Source organism: Cnephaeus nilssonii (genome assembly GCF_951640355.1).
Source record: "Cnephaeus nilssonii genome assembly, chromosome: 10".
NCBI lineage: Eukaryota > Metazoa > Chordata > Mammalia > Chiroptera > Vespertilionidae > Cnephaeus > Cnephaeus nilssonii.
In genome coordinates this window covers 30,207,772-30,228,835 of record NC_137081.1, presented here as the reverse complement: position 1 = coordinate 30,228,835, position 21,064 = coordinate 30,207,772, and the positions used below count along the sequence as shown (strand labels likewise).

The 21,064-nt window shown below is 41.7% G+C and overlaps 1 protein-coding gene across 1 annotated transcript in view; it reads right to left on the bottom strand.

The window, feature by feature from the left end:
• The window catches only part of CAB39 (calcium binding protein 39), an 81,501-nt gene that overhangs the window by 20,061 nt on the left and 40,376 nt on the right, over positions 1 to 21,064 (bottom strand). The window contains exon 3 of the mRNA XM_079783209.1: positions 145 to 309. Within this exon, the coding sequence (XP_079639335.1) occupies positions 145 to 309 (165 nt within the window). The remainder of the gene's footprint in view (positions 1 to 144; positions 310 to 21,064) is intronic.

Here is a 21,064-nt window from a genome sequence, read left to right as displayed (position 1 = left end):
AGGCAGTGTGGGCATGCTTATAGGTCAGCAACCCCTGAGCCAGGAGCCTGGCAGGAATCTTCAGATGTTTCAAAGGAGGGAGGCTCATGGAAAAGGACTATGAATGGGGTGCTGTTGGTGAAAAGCAAGAGACTGGTTTCTTACCTCGAAGTCAATGAGCTGCAGGTCTGCCACCAGGGTGCTCAGGAGCCCACTATTATACAGTTCTTGAGCGAGCTGTGCCACTGCTTCCGTCTGCGGCTCTTTTTCATTTGTGCCATAGAGAATTTCTTTCATGGCAACCAGATTTTTGGAAACTTCTTCTGTGGCCTGATTTTGAGGGAGAGGAGAAAAACAATTCATTTTAACAAACATATATAGCACACCTACATTTGTTAAATACCTTTGCTATATACCCATGGGCCTATGTACACGCACCAAAAGTGGACAAGCCCAAGATGCCCTCAGGAGCTTAACACTGTGCATGTGTGTACATATGTGTGGGCCAAACACACATGCTCAGCAGGGAAAACCAGCAGATTCACATGTACACTTGAACACTGAAAACAATATAATGATAGAAATGCAACAGGAAGAAAATACTCAATTCTGCATCAAATGGGAGGGGAAACAACAAGGAAGAGGCACATGAGCTGACCCAGAGACTGGAGACACCGAGAAGCAAGAACTGGGGAAAAGGAGACTGTGGGGCAAGAACTGGCATGAGCCAGGCATGAGAGGGAGGGAGAAGCACAGGGTCTGTTAGAGAAAAGGTGTGGATGGAGCAAGGGAGCGGCAGCAGAAAATGAAGCTGAAAGAGGCTTTGAATGCAACAGTAAAATATTAGCAATAAATAAAACGTCACTTCTGGCCAAGATGGAGAAACAGGGGCTAGATTTTACCATTCCCATGAAAAAGACTAAAACATTGGAGATAATTATGAAAACAATGAGTTCTAAACATTGAACTTCAGGCAATATAGGACAGTGACCCCTGAGAGAAGGGAAACAAATGAAGTGAACCTCACAATTGCCCAAGTTGACTATCAGGAGGGAATTTCCAGGCTACATCACAGGAAGAGGAAGCCAGGCAGAAGAGGGGGCCTCCATGAATTGAGCTGAGTTGAGATGATAGAGCTGCGCATCTGCAGAGGCCAAGGAGACTAGCATTTGCAGCAAGGCAGAGTACCAGAGAGGAGAGATCTATATGGAGGAGAGTTAGACATCTGCAAAGACTCGCTTCTTCAGCTGAATACTGATAGGCATACACATGCGAGAGAAGTACCCAAGGCCAGGGAGTAGTACCATGGAGCTCACACAGGCTGGAAACAGTTCTCATTCCTAATCAATCTGAGGAAAACCTCCTGTTCAAAGGACATAAAGCAGAGCATTCAAAAGGTTTTTATCTCAGTCATTATACAAAATTAGTCCTAGACTAAACTCTATTCTGGTCCCATACAAAGCTTAACAGCAAGCCTGAAAAGGAGCAAACTGGAAACTATCACCAATAATGAGGAGAAAAAAAGCAATAAACAGAAACAGCTCTGCTTGTGACATGGGTGGCAGAATTAATAAACATGGATATTAAAAGTTACTATAACTAGCCCGGCCGGCATAGCTCAGTAGTTGAGCGTCAACTTATGAACCAGGAGGTCATGGTTCTATTCCCGGTCAGGGCACATGCCCAGGTTGGAGGCTTGATCCTCAGTAGGGGGCATGCAGGAGGCAGCTGATCAATGATTCTCATCATTGATGTTTCTATCTCTCTCTCCCTCTCCCTTCCTCTTTGAAATGAATAAAAATATATTTTTTTAAAAAGTTATTATAACTATAGTCAATATGTTTGGGAAAAAATAAACAGGTTAAGTAAAGGTATGGAAAACATTTTTTTTAAAAGACCCAAATTAAACACTTAGAAATAAAACTACAATGTCTGAAATAAAAATTACACTGGATCACTGGATAAAATTAACAGCAGATTAGACACTGCAGAAGAAATCTCTAGTAAACATAAAGATAGAGCAATAAGAACTGTCCAAAATGAAATACAGAGGGGCGGGGGGTGGGAGGGGGAAGAGATAGCACAGCAGTGAGTTATAGGATGGCTATAAGCAGTCTAATACATGTGTAACTGCAGTTCCCAAAGGAGGGAGAGGATAGACAAAATAAATGAAGATATAATGGCTGAAAATTATCGAATCTGATGAAAAAATATAATCCCACAGAACTAATAAATTTAAAAAAAAATCCTAAACACAAGAAACAGAAAGAAAACTACACCAAGCTATGGAATAATCAAATTACCTTAATTTAGTGAAAATTTAAAAGCAACCAGAGGGGAAAAAAACACTAGAAAACAAAAAATCAAACAATGACAACAGACTTCTTGATAGAAATGAAGCAAGACTAAAGATAGTGGAGGAACATCATTAAAGTCCTGGGAAAAGACAAAACAAAATTACCCTCTTATAATTCTATACCTAGTGAAAATATTGTTCCCAAAACAAAACTAAATAGAGTTGTTGAGACGTAAACAAGCTGGAAAATTTTGTCACCTGCACTAATAGGAAATGTTTAAAGAAGTCCTATAGGCAGAAGGAAAATGATTCAAGATGAAAACCTGCACATACACAAAGGAATAAAGACTACTGGAATTAGTTCGCTATAATTTTTGAAAATGACTGCAATAAGTTAAAGCTATATACTTTAAGTCCTAAAGGAACCACTAACACACACACACACACACACACACACACACACACACACACACACACACAAAACACAAAGAGTTATAGGTAATAACAAAGGAGACTCAAGTAGAGTACTAAAGATAGGTGAAAAATATAAAGGCTATAAAAAGCTATAAAAGCCAAAGTATTTGTGAACAGAAATCTACTTCAAGGAGATTAGTTAGCACAGATTCACAGGACACAAGCATTTAATGGTATCTAAAGAATTATCTAGTTCCAAGGTATTCCCTTCTACAATCTTCTATCCTCCTTACCAAATGATCACATTGCTTCACCTTAAAAATTTCCAGTGTCTGCTAGTCCTGGGGCTGCACTGCAGAGCAGGCAGTATCCTAACTTCTCTTCCACAGAAAGGCTCCTCTTTGAAGGCAGCTTTGCTCGTTTTCCCTAAATAGTCTTCTTCCAGGAAACCTCTCAGTTTCTTTAACTACCCTCCTAAAAAAGATAGTGCTAATGTTCCAACCCTATCTAAAATGGAATAATGCAGAAGACATCTGACTACCACTTTCCTACAAATGTCACAAATGTTAATGTGGCCCAAGGCTACCTTTAAGAATTTTTGCAATTATATCATACTAGAGGTCTGTTGCATGAAATTCGTGCAAGGGCCTTGGCCCCGCGCCCTGGCCCCTGCCCGTCGCTGCTTGGGGCGGGGGGGGGGGGGGGGGGGGGGGGTAGGGGGGGAGGCTCTGCCACCTCTGTTTCAGCCCCCACCTGCTGCAGCTTTGTCTGGAAGGAAGGACATCCAGTCTAATTAGCATATTACGCTTTTATTATATAGATAATTCATTCAAAACCAGATCTGTGAATGACAGTACAATGAAGGCTTTAACTATTTTCACTATTTAATTTTATTTCATTAACAGTCCAGCATTCAACATTGTGGAGGTATTTCTGGATTTGGAAGGACATCCAATATACTACCTATCACTCTCCTGTTTGTACGGTCTGAAAATCTGATAGCTATGCTTCCCATGGCCTCAATCATTAGCCAAAATGCTGAAAAGGAAATAACCATAAAGGAATCATTATACCATTGAATCATTATGTTCTTTTCAGTAACAATCTACTTACTAATAATCTTTGGGCATGGCCACTCAACCACTTACATACCCCTATTTCCAAATCATATTCAAGTGGCATTTTGTTAAATACCTTGATAAAATAACTATTCCTTCCACACTTCCTGAACATAAGAAAATGAAATAAAGTTAATTTGGTAAAACCTTTTATGCTGATTTCTACTAACCACTATTTTCTATTCTAAGTGCTTATAAATCCTCCTCTTAATAATTCCATCATGAAACCTTAATCAGTCTCAATGTTAAGCAGATTCTTAACATTTCCAGTCTGCTGCTACTACCGTATTTTCTAATGACTCAGATTTCTGACAGTTTGTCATCCAATATACAAATTTTCAGTCCGACTAGTGTGGCTCAGTGGTTGAGCATCAACCCCTTGATTCTGGGTCAGGGAACATGCCCAGGTTGTGGGCTCCATCCCCAGTAAAGAGTGTGCAGGAGGCAGCCAATGGATGATTCTCTCTCATCATTGATGTTTCTCTCTCTCTCCCTCTCCCTTCCTCTCTCTGAAATCAATAAAAAGATTAAAAAAATTTTTTTAAGTATCCCAGATTGTACCTTTTCTGGGCCAGTAGATGAAATCATTTATTAATAGTAAATGTTCTCTTAAATCTAGTTATATGTGCTTTTTCAACTTAATTTTACTAATCTTCATTCTTAAGATATTCTCTTTGAGAGGGAAGAATCTGACATTTAGTAGGTTTTCTGAGTCTATTTTCTGTTGATTTTATACCAGTAACCCTAAGTAGTAGGCCTCACCCCCCACTGCTTCTCTGGCTAGATCATAGTTTTGAGGCTCATAGCAATCCTTCATATGCCTCACTTTTTACTATTCTCTAAAATCATATGATTTTAAATCTAATTTAGATCATATTCTAGGCTCTCTTCTGAGAGCAAAAGATGAATAAGGGGGAGAGGTGAGTGATAGCCAGAGTATGGGGTTTCTTTTGGAGGTGATGAACTGTTCTAAAACTGACTGTGGTTATGGTTGCACATTATGTGTGAATAAACTAAAAACCACTGAATTATACACTTTAAATGGGTGAATTATATATGAGTTATGTCTCAACAAAGCTGTTTAAAAAAAACAGGGAGGGGAGAAGCAAGGAAATAGAAAGCTACTTACGCTAATTCTGAAATGAAAGCCCACCTGGATTCACTTTTAAATCCCTCTTCTTACCTTTCCTGTCACATACATTGCGGTTGGGGAGGAAACACCAATGGAATTCCCTCATCTGCTAACTAGTACACTCACCTACCCATGTTAATCCTCCCTGCTTCTGGACTCCATCCATCTCCTGCCTTCTCAGAACTCATCCTGTCTGTTATCTCATCTTCTAATATAGTCAACTCCCCTCTCACTTGATTTAAAATGTGATCAAGACTCCCATTAACAAAATCAAACTCTCCTTTGATTTCATAATCCCCTCCTAGTCACTGCCCCCATAACATCTACCTGTTTGCTATAGTCCACATCTTCCTATTCACTCTTCAATCCAAACCCATGTGATTTCTACACCTAGTTACCAATGACCTGCCTGCCACTAAATGCAATTTCCAGTCTTCATTACATGTGAGCTCTTGGCAGCATTTGCAGTTGTTGATTACACCCTTCTTTTAAAACCACCCCTCCCTTGTCCTCAGTGACTCACCACCACCCTAATTTTTTCCTTCCTGTCTCCTTTTTTGGATCAGCCTCCTTGACTAGACCATTTAAATATTGGAATTCCTCAGGGCAGGGTACAAGGCCCTCTTCTAATTCTATCATCTCTCCCTAAGTGATCTCACCCACACCCACAGCTTTAATTAACACCTCAATGCAGACGCCTCACAGATTCCTATCTCTAATCCAGTTGTTTTACTAGTACATCCAGCAGCCTACTTAAAATGTCTCCACTTGGATGTCTCAAGGCCCCTCAAAACTAACACATCTAAAACAACTCATGATCTTGATCCAATGCCTGGTATTCTTCCCTTGTTCCCTATTTTAGGATGTGATACCACTGTTGATGTGAGTATACATGTTAAAAGTTAGGAATCATCCTCAACTCTTCCTTCTTCCACACCCTGCCCCAATCTTATTCATCACCAAGTCCCCCTAATCCATCTATTTATCTCCCCGCTCCCACCATCACTACCCAAGTTAGAGTCCCCATAACTACTACCTACTTGGCCTACTAAGTAGCCTATTGACTGTTTCCTTGAATCCCTTAGAAACCACTCTCCACATCACACTTACAATAATCTTTTTATAACGCAAATATGATTGTCATTCCCTCTGCTTATAATGCTTTAATTACTGACTGCTCTTAGGATGAAGAAAATTCCTTCTTAACATGGCCAATAAAAGCACTCATGGTCTGATCCTACCTCTCTGACTTTACACCTGCACTACAATTACTCCCCCACTACCTATTCCAGTGATGGGCAACCTTTTGAGCTTGGTGTGTCAAACTTCGCCAAAAAACTGAGCGTAACTTGGGTAGTGTGTCACTTTGAGGAAAAAACATTATTTCGCAATATTTATAGTTTAAATAACATAAATGTATAATTGCTATATATAATTGTATTTAATAAACCAAAAACTAAATATTTAACTTTCCTGCTTAGTGACTTCTTTGTTCATCCGTCAGTTGGTTTCTTTTGTTGGTCTTGATATTATTTAGCTTGTGTGGGGTGCCGTGAACTAAGATAAGTTAGGGGGAGGGGGAATTCTTTAACTAACCTGCCTATTAGTGACTTTTTTGTTGCTGAATTTCATTGGCTAAATCTTCGATTGAAGGTTGGTATTTTGTACACTTCAGGCCCAAGCAAGCGCTACTAACTTCATCTGTCAATCTGTTTCTTTTGTTGGTTTTGATATTATTTAACGCTGAGAATAAGGCCTCACAAAAGTATGTAGAGGGAAAAATTGTGAGTAAAGCCATTGCTATATTTTTTCAGGGTGCTAAAAGTGTCTGGTAGTCGGTTCCAGGCACTCCAAATTTCCTGTTCGTAGTGGCACTCCTCTTGATTCTCCAAGCGGCACCTTTCCAGATTCTCAAGCTTTGACCTCAAGTCGACAAACACCTGAGCCCAGATACTGTCTTGAAATTCTGCAAGTTGCATCTCCAAATCATCAATTGGCATCCATTGGAAACCATTTAATTCCAAACTACTGTAGACTACTACATCAGGATACTTAATTATTTTCATGGTCTGTTCTAGACTTCTAAATTGACGAAATCTATCACTAAACTGGTCAAGTAACGAGTCTAAAACATGCTGGTACATCATATGCAAGAGTTCCATTTCATTTTGTACAGCTGCACTGGCCTTCTCAAAATACTTTGTTACTCGAGGAAAATACTTATAAGTTTTAGTTTCTACATCTCGCTTGAAAATTTTAACTTTACTTTCAAAAGCTTTTATGTATCCAAACATAACGTCAATACTTTTGCCAAAACCTTGTAACTTTAAGTTCAGTTCATTAATATGAACAGAGAGATCTGTAAAAAACATCAGGGTGTTGACCCACTTATCATCATTAAGCTGAGGAAAGTTTCCCAGATCCTTATCGTCAAGAAATACCTTAATTTCTTCAAAGCACTCCATAAAACACTCAAGAACTTTGCCTCGGCTCAGCCATCTTACATTATTGTACATCAGCAGTCCACTGTAGGTGGAATCAACCTCCACTGTGCCGAAAATTCTCGCTTGTGAAGGGGGCGAGCAGCTATTAAATTAACTATTTTTGTAACAACTGACATTAAGTCGTTTAAGTCGGTGAATCCTGCCTTGGCACATAAAGCCTCCTGGTGGATAATACAATGAAAAGGCACAATCGGATGTCCAATAGCTTCTGTAAACAATTTGACAAATCCGACTTTTCCCCCCACCATATTTGGTGCCCCATCTGTCGTCACTGACACAACTTTAGAGATATCAATGCTTAGGTCACGAAATGTTTGTATAACAACCTTACATATTTCGCTTCCTGATTTACTTGTTGACACTGATACTAACTTTATCAACTCTTCTCTCATTGTGAGACCATCAGAATATCGACCAATAATGGCCAACTGAGCATGTGATGTGACATCAGTAGTTTCATCAAGAGAGATCGAAAAATATTTACACTTCCTTATGTCTCTCTTTAATTGATGTTGTATGCTTGTGTTCAGTCTCATTATTCGGTCTTTTATGATATTTCTACTGAGTAGTAACTCAGATATTCTCTTAATAATTGCATCTTTATTCTGCATATCGTGAAATAGAACTGGTGCACATCTTAGGAGAGTTTCTTTAATAAATTCTCCCTCACTGAGTGCTTTTCCATGCTGAGCTATAGAGTGAGCAATGCTCAAACTTGCAGATGTTAAATTTGTAGAGCCTTTCATAAATTTAAGGATGGAATTAGATTGGCTCTTATAAAGGCATAGCTGCCTGGAAATGTATTCCTTCCTTTCATCCTCACTTTTTTCCAAGAGCTGGGAATGATTAGTTTCAAAATGTCTATTTATATTCCACGTTCTGCTTACTACCGTTTCAGTACATAGAACGCAAAATGATCTGCCATTTTTTCCTATAAAGCCATACATCTCGGTCCATGTCTCTTGAAAGGGTCGGCCACTGCTACTACCACTTCCTTTACTTAACCTTAGTTTTTTATTTTTTTGGGTTCTCCATCAGGAGGGCAGTGACAGAAGATAGAATTATAGATAGCTTGTTAGGCCTGCAGGCAATTAGGGGTTAACTAGCCTAACTAACCACAAAATGGTGCATATAACTGTCTTTTAGGAAAGGGCAGGGTTAATAAGCAGAAATAGGGGTTAATAAGGATGCACAACAGTAATAGTGGTGAAATGGAGTCTGCACTATGGAGCAAGATGGTGTTCCTTATGTGAATTAAAATGGCTGCCGCTATTTCTAATGGCGGGAAACGGCACCCATAGCACGCCACAAACCCTCGCCTCTCCCAGCCTCCCCCTCACTTATCTCAGTAATGATGGATTAGAAATCCATGACACCCAGAACAGTAGATAATGGTTGTTGTGGTTAACTGTTATTTGGTTACTGGTAATGGCAGGGCCCCCAAAGATGCGTCCCCCGCTGCGTTCCGCTGCTCCCTGCTCTGCCGGCGGAAGTGAGGGCAAAGATCCCGGCTTAACCGGAAGTCCCAGAACTAGCCGCTCTGTGCCGGACTTCTGTTGTTTTGGCCTACAGACCTCCAGCACAGAGTGTCTAATAGGGGAAGATGAAACATTTGCGACTAGAGTCTTGGAGTTAGCCAAGACTCTAGTCGCAAATGTTTCATCCTCAGGAGCAGCAAATGTTTCATCCTCGGCATGCGGCCGCGTGTCATCAGAAATGGCTATGCGTGTCAGTGCTGGCACGCGTGTCATAGGTTCGCCATCACTGACTTATTCGCTACTACTCTGGTCACATTGGTCTCCTTTCAGAATCCTTGCACATATGGTTCCCTGTGCTTGGAATGTTCTTTACCCTGCCCCATACCCTGCCCCACCTCTTAGCCAACTCCTATTCTGCCTTCATTGCTCAGCTCAATGATCACTTCCTCAGAGAAGTCTTTCTAGGTAAATTTTATCACACATTCTCCTACCACCATGTACTTTTTCATGGTGTTTCTCCAGTTGTATATAATGCTGCTTTATCTTGTGATTCTCAATTAATGTCTGCTTTCTTCTGTATTCTATTAGGAGCCCAGTACTTGCAAGTGCTCCATACATGCATGAAGAAGGGTTGAACATCAGCATACTTGATCACTGGCATATAAAATCCAGATGTAAAGAAATGTGTGACACCATAAGTCAATGAATCCCCCCCAGATGTAGTACCGATTGATACAAGGACCTAAAGGCAAGACACCTTGAAACCTCTCACTGAGAAAGTTAAGGGAGTCTACCTGACAGAGTTAAGTAGTAAGCAAGAAACCTCCCTGTGTTCTTACAGAAAAACCAGTTTGGTAGTATAGTCTATGGGGAAGGGTAAGAAGAATACTTTCATCTTTCACTTGCTCTATTTCAGATTTATTTGAATGCTTTACAATTCACCTTTTGTTTTAAAAAGCAAAAAGATAAAGAGAATGAGACAAATAGAACAAAATGCTATGTTGTACTAATCTTATTTCTACTTCTGTTTTATCCCCATAAGACACCCCCATAATTTTTAATATTTCTAACAAGTAACTAAGTTTATGTCAATGCTAGAGGCCTGGTGCACGAAATTCGTGCATGGGTAGGGTCCCTAGGCACTGGTGGTCAGCGCACGTCATTTTGAGCGATCAAACTCCCGGTCGGTCGAACTCCTAAGGGGACACTTTGCATATTAGGCTTTTATATATATAAATATGTAAGTAGGTCAACCTTAAAAAAGAGTGCCACAAATGATGCAAAATAAAAAGCTAAAGACTGGAATGGGTCTTAACAGTAAAAAGCCTGACTCAAATGATTCAGAAATAGATAACAGCATTGGGGACAAGAGACTTCCAAACTGGTCATTTCCATAGTTAGTTACCATTTATAAAATAATCAATAGCTTGATATAAAAGAAAAACTAAAATTCATCAACTTTTTTTTTAAATTCATCAACTTTATTATTAGCAGTCCTAATAAGAGATTAAACTCATATTTCAATAATTTTTGTTCCCATTACATGAATAATTACAAGTTGATTAAGCAAAAGCTTTAAAAAAACTGTCTAAATATTACTAAGAGATAATCAGAAAAACTTAAGAAGTCAATTATTTCACCAGAAAAGGCAACGCAGCAAGTATTTATGGGCTGAAGGTGCCACACACAGAATAAATAAACTTGACATTGTTTACTTTTGACCTGGTTCCCTTCACCAGCATTTACACTAGTCACCCTGTCCAGTCCCCCATCTCTGGCCTGCCTGCATCATGTCAGTATGGTCTCTGCCTCTCTGACCACATCCTCCTTATCTGTCACCTTCCGGTCTGTCCCCTTACACCTACCGAGTCAGCTATTCACACTTATAGTGCCTCCAAACACTGTATCCTTTTCAAGCTGCTGAGATCATCATGTCATCTAATCCACTGGGCTCCTAATACCGTGTTACCTGTCTTGCTAAGACTGCATGTTTCAGTGCTGCCATGTTCTCAGCTCCAGGTCTCCTGATCACTAATCAACATTGGATATCCTTTACTAAAAACTTTTCCTATTTAGGCTCCCAGGTTTTAAGCACTGTAGAAAAAGTGACACACCTGAGCACACTTGGTTCACTGAAATTCATGCTGTCCGACTGCCTTCAATCCAGTCAGAAACATTCCTTCAAACTGGATTGATTTAAAACCAGTAACTCCTGGTAGCAACTATTTCAAAATTGCTCCACTTCCCTCAGGGAGATGTTAGTCTCTCTCTCTCTCTGCTCTGTATCTCTCTCTCTCTCTCTCTCTCTCTCTCTCTCTCTCTCTCTCTCTCTCTCACACACACACACACACACACACACACACACACACACACACACTATCCCACATTACCTATGTTGTACTAATGAGTGCTTATGAAAAAAGAAAGAGGAAAAAATTGAACATTTCAGCTTCCTCCTCCACCCCCCCCCACCCCCCCGCAGTGATTTCAAACAAACAGAGCTTTGGCAAACAGATGCTGAAGTAAGAGAGAAAGAATCTGATGACTCTTAGGTTTTGAGCCAGAGATATAGAGACAACATTTTTAAACCAGTCAATCAAGAAGAGAGAGAACAATGCTGGGGCAGAGAAAATAAATTCTGAGTTGAAATGTTAAGTTAGAAGTGATGCCGCAGTACGGAATCATAGCATCTTAAGTGTTGAAAGAGATGCCAGAGGTAGTCTAAATCAGTAGTAAAACTAAGAAAGTGAATGAAGGGAGAGAGTCCCTGGAACCTATTTCCCTAGAGCATTCTTTGCATATATGTGGAACATCAAGTTTAAAAGCAAAACATATACTTACTTTCCCTGCCTACCCCCATTTCTAACCAAAATAAGAATTCCTGCTATCTGTCTCATGAGAAGTATCATGTTTCTCTAGATAAGTAGGTAGCAAACTTGTGGGTCATATGGTCCCTGTCACAACTACTCAACTCTGCAACTGCAGCAGGAAAGCAACCGTAGACCGCAGGTCAATGAATGGGAATGGCTGTGTTCCAATAAAACTTTCTTTACAAAACCAGGTAATAGGCTGACTTGGTCCACAGTTTATTGACTCATACTCTAGACCAGTGATGGGCAACCTTTTGAGCTTGGTGTGTCAAACTTCGCCCAAAAACTGAGCATAACTTGGGTAGTGTGTCACTTTGAGGAAAAAAGTAACTCCAAGACTCTAGTCGCAAATGTTTCATCCTCAGGAGCAGCAAATGTTTCATCCTTGGCATGCGGCCGCGTGTCATCAGAAATGGCTACGCGTGTCAGTGCTGACACGCGTGTCATAGGTTCGCCATCACTGCTCTAGACAATATATGGTGGGTAGAGAGGATAGGCCAAAGGGTATGTGAACCTGAAATTAATTGTAGACAACCATCAAATCCTCTCAATTGTCCCTCAGAAATCTACTCTCATATCTTGCTTCTCCTTCTTACCCTTAGCTTTCCTTGTCACTGGAGTTCTCTTAGCAAGTTCATCTTCTGCCATTACATCCATCTTCCCAGACACACTTCTAATCTCATCTCATCTCTGACTTTGAAACATTGTTAATAGGAATGTAAAATGGCACAGCACTCTAGAAAAGAGTTTGGTGGTTTCTTATAAAACTAAACAAGTGCTTACCATGTGACCCAAGATAGTATTCTTGGGCATTTATCCCAGAGGAAGGAAAACTTAAGTTCACACAAAACTGGTATAAAAATGTTCATAGTAGCTTTATCTGTAATAGTCCAAAACTGGCAATAGTCCAGCTCTCCATCAGGTGAATGGCTAACCACACTGTGGTAAATCCAGAGAATGGAATACTATTCAGCAATCAAAAGGAATTATTGATACACTCCTTGCATGGGTCTCATGGGAATTTAGCTGAATGAAAAAAGCCAATCTTAAAAGGTTACCTACTACATGATTCCATTTAAAAAACATTCTTGAAGTAACAAAATTACAAATTTGGAGAACAGATTAGGGGTTGCTAACAAGGGTTAGGGATGTGGGGGAAGAAACCAGTGTTGCTATAAAGGGATAGCAAGAGGGGGCCTTGTGGTGATGGAACAGTTTTGAATCTCAAATGCGGTAGTGGTTACAAAGAAACCACATAGCTATCATGTGATAAAGCTGGGTAGAGCCCCCCCGCCCCGCCCCCCCCACACTCATATACATCAATCTATAATAATTAAAGCCTAAGCGACCATCGCAACCAAACGGATGACCGAACAGGCTGTGTGGGGTGACCAGGCCTGCAGGGGGGAGAGTTGGGGGTGACCAGGTAGGCAGGGGGGTTAGTGAGGGGCGACCAAACGACTGAGCAGCAGGCTGCGTGGGGCAACCAGGCCGGCAGGGGCGGGGGGGGGGGGGGGCGCCAGTAAGGGGTGACCAGGCCAGCAGGAGAGGCAGTTAGGGGCGATTAGGCGGCGGGGGGGGGGCGGGGGGCAGTTGGGGGCAACCAGGCCGGCAGGGGGGGCAATTAGGGGCAATCATGCAGGCAGGCGAGCAGTTAGGAGCCAGTGGTCCCGGATTGTGAGAGGGCCTAAACTGGCAGTTGGACATCCCCCAAGGGGTCCCGGATTGGAGAGGGTGCAGGCTGGGCTGAGGGGACACCCCCCCGTGCATGAATTTCATGCACAGGGCCTCTAGTATATATAAAAAAGGCTAAGTGACCATCCGACCATCCGGTAGGTATGATGCACACTGACCACCAGGGGGCAGATGCTCAACGCAGGAGCTGCAGACTGAGGTGCCTTGGCAGCAGCAGTTCTCAGGTGATGCACCCCAGAACCAGAGAAAAGGGAGCCCACTTCTTCATGGGGCCACGCGATTCCACCTTCGGCCATGGGTTATGTTGTTGCTGGGGCACTGTTGGCCCCAAATCTGGTTTAGTGCACACTTGCGTTTGCGTTCCACACCCTGTACGACAGCAACTTTGCAGTGCCCTCTTGCACTCCGGGACCCCTCAGGGATGTTGGAGAGCCGGTTTCGGCCCAATCCTGACAGGCCTGAGTGAGGAACCCCACCTGCCGGAGGGACTCCCACTCACTCCGCAGATGCCCTTCGAGCCACAGCACTGCCCCAGGTGTGGCCAGGCGGGCAGGGACCTTGTGAGGTTGGCTCCAGGGCATGTCCGGCTCATCTCACCCAGTCTCACTCCACCAGCCACCTTTTAATTAATTTCCTTTTAATGTGAACGAATCCATGCACCGGGCCACTAGTATATTTATAAAACTGGTGAAATGTAAATAAGGCCTGTGGGCTGTTCTAATGTCAATTTCCTGGTCTTAATATTGTATAGTTATGTGAGATGTTACCATTGAGGTAAACAGGGTAAAAGGTAGACAGTATCTCCCTGTGTACTTTTGTGCAACTTCCTATCTTACATAATAAAAAGGTAATATTTAAATTACCATCACTCCGCTACGCCCATGATTGGGCCAGCGGGTGACACAGGGGGCGGGACTCGGGGTGGCTGGGGTGGTGATTGGGCCGGCAGGACGCTGAGCTCGCGTTGCCAGCGGCGACGACGCGAGCTCAGCGTCTGCGCCATGGCTGTGCTGCAGCACAGACAGGCCTCTGGGGCAGCGAGCTGAGCCGGTGTTTTGGAGGTTTGGAGGCAGCGGGCGGTGGGTGGGCGGCGCGGCTCCCCGGGGAGGAGTCAGGCGGCAGTTGGGCCGCAGGAGCACGTGGCGGCGGCCCCAGCCTTCCTGGGCGGGAGGCAAAGGCAAGACCCTGGCCTGAGCTCCAGCCGCAAGAGGACCACGCCCCCGCCCCACCTCGCCCTAGGGGCCCAGGGACTTCGGAGCTGCCAACCAGCGGACAGACAGCTTACACGTGCATGATTAAATCATGCACTGGGCTTCTAGTGAATGAATAATTACTTAAAAATAAATTCTTAAAAGAAAGTAAAACAGAAGATTTCTTCAGATCTCTAAGTATATCTTTAGGCTGTATGCAAGGCTCTTTACAGTCTACCACAACATACATTTGAGCCTCACTTTCCACCATTCATTTATATCTTGTCACCTCTATAAAGTCACCATGAACTTGTCTCTGTTCTTCTGAATATGCCAGACTTTATGCTGTTTCACATTCCGTTCCCTCTCATTCTTTGCTTGCCAAACAACTTAAAACCCAGTTCAAATGTCACTTTAAATTTAATGCTATCTCTGAAGAGGTACGGACTGCTTCATCCTTTTGATTCCCACAAAATTACTGGTACCTCTTACTTATTTCCTCTCCTAGATTATAAACTCCTTAAGAACAGGGAAAAAATTTTGATCCTTGTGCCATCTATCTGCCCCAATATATGGGGGCACCAAAATTTCTGTGGATTCAATCAAGTTTGGAATCTTTTACAAAAAAGATCTTGCATTGTCACTTTTTGCAAAAGACTATCTTGCTATAAAATGTACACATGCAACTCAGCATAATAAAATTCCCATAATTGAGATGGGAATCACTGTGTATAAAGTCGTTTTTAGAAACAATTTAGGAAAAAATTCCATGTTTCTGTTCACCATTAGTTTATATAATCAAATTTATTATAATTTACATGTAAGTAGTTATTACTGAGAAATGCCTCAAAGAACCCAGATTTTTTGGGGGATGGGGAAGGTTTAAATCATTTATTATTTTATTTCTTCATACCTACTGTTTAGCAAAAGAATCAATTTAAACAAGAGCCCTCTGAATATATATACCAATCTATATGTAATGCCTAGTATCAGTTCATCCTCAAAAAACTATTAGATGACCTCAGTGAAAAAAGGAAGTTCTTAAATCAAAGTAAATTAAGATAAAGAATATGAGATGGAATCTAAAAGTAACCTGAGAAATATTGTTGGTGCCAAATATTTGAGATAATGAGAGCAATTCTCCCATCATATTAATTCCTGTATTAACTTTCAAAAAGAAGTCCCACACACACATGCAGGCACACACGACTCTGTGGAAAAAAAAGTCCGAGTATTCTTCTGAGCTGAAAGATCATGGACTAAGAAAAACCTATTAATAACCTTCTGGTGTTAAAGATTACTCTAAACAAGTTTAGTAACCATGAGTCACTGTTAAATGGCCACCCTATGAAAAGACTCCTCCCTTCCCCCTCTTAAGTATGCCAGCAAACTTACTCCTCTCCTGAAATGAGTGAATACAGCTATTCAACACTGTGAACACACACATTCACAGTGATGAAGGGAACCAAGTGTGTGCTGAGCGAGGCAGCCATACCTTCTTTATATAGCATGCAGTGGGCAAAGAGTGTATAAATAGCCACTTCGTACACCAGACCTGTGTGGCTGTTAGCAATGAAAGAACAAATTCCACCCCACCCACCCAATTTCACCCTCATGCCCCAAATATCTAAAAATAAAAATGGTTAAAGAAACCATTTTTTTCCAAAGGTATGAGAAAAGTAGTTTTCAAATTATTTCAAAAAGGTGTGGCATAGTTCCTAAGTGACTAATCTATTTGTATTATACACAATTCTTTTTTAAAAAAAATATATTTTTATTGATTTCAGAGAGGAAGGGAGAGGAAGAGATAGAAACATCAATGATAGAGAGAATCATTGATTGGCTGCCTCCTGCACACCCTCTACTGGGGATTGAGCCCAAAACCTGGGCATGTGCTCTTGATCAGAATCGAACCCAGGGCTCTTCAGTCCGCAGGCCGACGCTCTATTCACTGAGCCAAACTGGTTAGGGCTTATACACAATTCTTAATATGGCAACTGTATACCATATAAAATAAGTACTAGTATACCAACATATTACAAATAAAGGAATAAACACTCAGATGTTGTATTTATCATTTGTCTATAACACCCCAGAAATGAGAAGATGCCCATAGATATAATGAATAAAGCAGAAATAGGCATTACTTTACTATAGGTTTGGCAGAGTCTGGAGTGAATACCATCTCTGACTCTAATATGATGGGTTACCTAGGAAACAAAAGCTTCCTTCATGTAGATTATGAGAATAACAACAGGAAACCATTCTACCTCAAAATAAGATGGAGGACTATTCTCTATGAAGGCACCTTGCAAAATATAGTGTATCAATGTAAGGATAGAACAACCATGCAAGTTTCAATTCTTTCTGCAAGACCTGAGTGGTGACCTAGTCCACACCAAGACATATCCAGAGACAGGAAACTTGCTATCTACCAAGGAAGTCAACACCCACCTATTATTTTTCCTAATATCAAGATGAAACTAGACTCCCTGCTTTACTTCCACTCACAGGTCTTAATTCTACCTCCTACCACCATCTGCCACCTTCCCTTTCCTCCTATTAGATGGTCCCCTAAAAACACTTTACTAAGAGCTCTAAGGCTCAAATTTTATTCTTCTGTAGTTCACATCTCCAGTTCTTTCAACAATTTCTCATGGTAGACTTTTGAATTTCTGTATCAGCCTGGTCATGTCCCTCTCAACCCACTCCAGTTTCTCTACACCCTCAAGTATGGACTTGTCTACACAGAGAAGCTGTTCACTTTGAATTTAAGTAGTGTATTTTTACTGTATCGACCTAGGCTTACAATAGCCTTTCTGGGGGCTTTATTACATGACCTATTCACAGGGCCAACATCTGTGCTTTCCAAGCTATCATGATCTCAGTTGGTACATGGGTAGTCTTCTTACTCTTTACTGAGTTACAATTGACATGCAACAAATCACACATATTTAAAGAGTACACTTTGATAAGTTGGGACTTATTTACATATCCATCACCACCAAGATTCTTCTGTAGTCCACTTACTCCATCAACCCCACTCTAACCCTCCACATCTCTACCAAACCCAAAGCAACTACTGATGTACTTTCTGTCACTATGGTTTCCATACACTTTTGTATAAATGGAATCATACATTATATACTCTTTAGAATTTGGCTTCTTTCACTCAATATTTAATTATTTGAGATTCATTCATGCTATTGTGAATAGCAATAGTTTATTCTATTTCATTGCTGAGTAGTGTTCCATACTATCAGTGTACCTCAATTGGTTTATTTACACACCTGGGCTCCTTCCTGTTTGGGACTTTAAATTACAATTAAAGTTGCTATGAATATTTATGTATAAGTCTTTGTATGGATATATATTTCCATGAAATTCGTGCACGGCGGGGGGTTGTCCCTCAACCCAGCCTGTACCCTCTCCAATCTGGGACTCCTGGAGGGATGTCCGACTGCCCTCTCACAATCCAGGACTGCTGGCTCCCAACTGCTTGCCTGCCTGCCTTCCTGATTGCCCCTAACTGCTTCTGCCTGCCAGCCTGATCACCCCCTAACCACTCCGCTGCCAGCCTGGTTGATGCTTAACTGCTCCCCTGCCAGCCTGTTTGCCCCCAACTTCCCTCCTCTGCCAGCCTGGTCACCCCTAACTGCCCTCTCCTGCAGGGTTGATCACCACCAAATGCCCTCCCTTGCAAGCCTGGTCCCTCTCAACTGCCCTCCCTTGCAGGCTGGGTGCCTCCCAACTGCCCTCCCCTGCTGGCCATCTTGTGGTGGCCATCTTGTGTCCACATGGGGGCAGGATCTTTGACCACATGGGGGCAGCTATATTGTGTGTTGCAGTGATGATCAATCTGTATATTACTCTTTTATTAGATAGGATAGAGGCCTGGTGCACGGGTGGGGGCCAGCTGGTTTGCCCTGAAGGGTGTCCCAGATCAGGGTGGGGTTCCCTTGGGGCGTGGGGTGGCCTGAGCGAGGGGCCTGTGGTGGTTTGCAGGCGGGCCACGCCCCCTGGCAACCTAAGCGGAGGCCCTGGTATCTGGGATTTATTTTCCTTCTACAATTGAAACTTTGTAGCCTGGAGCAGAGCCAAGCCTGCTGTTCCCTCCGGGGCGGCAGCCATCTCTGTGGCAGTTAATTCACCTTCTACAGTTGAAACTTTGTTGCCTTAAGTGGGTGAGCCCGGCCAGGGTGTGCTTTAAAGCTTTGCTTCCCCTGTTGCCGCCGGCAACCCTGGCCTGCTCTCTCAAGCTCCATTCTGTTGCCATTTGTTTGAATTTGTTTACCTTCTATAATTGAAACTTTGTAGCTTGAGTGGAGGCTTAGGCCTGCAACAGCTATGGAAAGCTTGGCTTGCTCTGTTACCTGGGAAACCTTGCTCTCTGTGGCTGTAGCCATCTTGGTTTGGGTTAATTTGCATACTCGCCCTGATTGGCTGGTGGGCGTGGCTTATGTAGCGGAGTGATGGTTAATTTGCATACTACCATTTTATTAGAGAAGATGATGTCATCCACAAATAAAGACTGTTTTTTAATTCCTTTCCATGCCTTTTATTTCTTGTTCTTGTTTGACTGCACAGGCTAGAACCACCAAGTACACAGGTGAGTAGAAGTGGTGAAAGTGGACATTCCTATCTTATCCTTGATCTTAGAGATAAGCAATTCAGCCTTTCACCATTATGTGCAATGCTACTTGTAGTGTTTCTGTGGATGCACTTTATATTAGGGTGAGAAAGTTCTCTTCTATTCCTAGTTTGCCAAGTTTTTATAAAAAATGAAGGCTGTGGTTTTTTATTTCCCCCCTGTCTACTGATGTAATCTGTCGACACAATAAATTACATTGACTCATTTTTGAATGTTAAACTATCCCTACATTCTGGAAATAAGTTCCACTTGGTCATGATGTATTATCCTACTGTTAGATTCAATTTGCTAACTTTTTGCATCTATGTTCATGAGAGATACTAGTTTATAGTTTTCTTGTAATGTCTTTGGTTTTGGTATTAGTATAATCCTGGCCTCATAAAATAAGGTAAGAACATAAAAATTTTCTGGCTAAGTTTGTGTAGAAATTGTGTGATTTCTTACATGTTTGGTAGAAATCTCTAGTGAAGCCATCTGTCTCTAGCTTTTTCAGGATGGTATCCTGCAACAGATCACTGGAAGCTCAGGGTAATCCAGTGATCAAATCCACTGGGTGTAATTAATCATGCAACCAAAAAAAAAAAAAAAAAAAAGTCCTGTCCTCTGAGCATCCTGAAGTATAGAGGGAGTTAATTAATGAACACAAAACTGAAAGCTACTAGGACCAATAGGATAGACCTCTTGAGAAGGATAATTTATCTCACTGCTTCTGTGGATAGTAGCACTGAAAGGGAATGTGATATTCGGCCAGCATCATAAAATTCAGAACATACCTGGCTATGATACCCTCTTACTAGCCACAAACTCAACATATAAATCATTACAATATTCCAATAACTGTTTTATCCTATCTAGTAGAAATCAAGAAATCAGAAGAATCCTAAAGTGACAATGTTTCATGTTAACTCTGCTTTGTATTCCATTTTGAATAAATACAAATAGTTATTGAGCCCTGTCTTTGGAAGGCTTATATTCTAACAGGGGGAAGATATATTAAACAAACACCATTAAGTACATTAAAAATGTTAAGTGCTACATAGGTAAACAGAGCAAGATCAGTGGGAGCAGGAATGTCAGAGGGCAGGGCTGCATTTTACACAGGGGGTTGTTGAATCAAGCGTGACACTGAGCAAACACTTGAAAGCAATAAGGGAGTAAGCTGGGGAAGAACATTCTAGGCCAGTGATGGCGAACCTCTGACACGCGTGTCAGTGCCATTTCTGATGACACGCGGCCGCTGAGGCGGCTGCATGCCGAGGATGAAACATTTATGTTATTTAAACTATAAACATCGCGAAATTTGAAACACCAAGCTCAAAAGGTTGCCCATCACTGTTCTAGGCAAAGGGAATTGTCAAATGCAAAAACCTAAAGACAAGAGTGTGACTAGAGTGTGTGAGAAAAGGAAGCCAATGTAGGGGTAGTACTAAGAGAAGGAATCATTGAGGCCACAGGCCAAGGGTCGGCATTTATTTTTCTGTAAAAGGGCAGACAGTAAATATTTTAAACTTTGCAGGCCACATAAGTTTGCATTATTCTTCTTTGCTTTTTAAACCAAGCCTCTAAAAATGTTAAAACCATTTCTAGCTCATGAGCCTTTACAAAGACAGGCCTAGGCAGGATTTGCCCTGTAGAACTTAGTTCGAGCCCTTGTAAGGACTTTGACTTTTACCCTGAAGAAAATATCATTTGATTCATGTTTTAAAAGACCAACCAATTAGAAGAGGTCAATGGAGT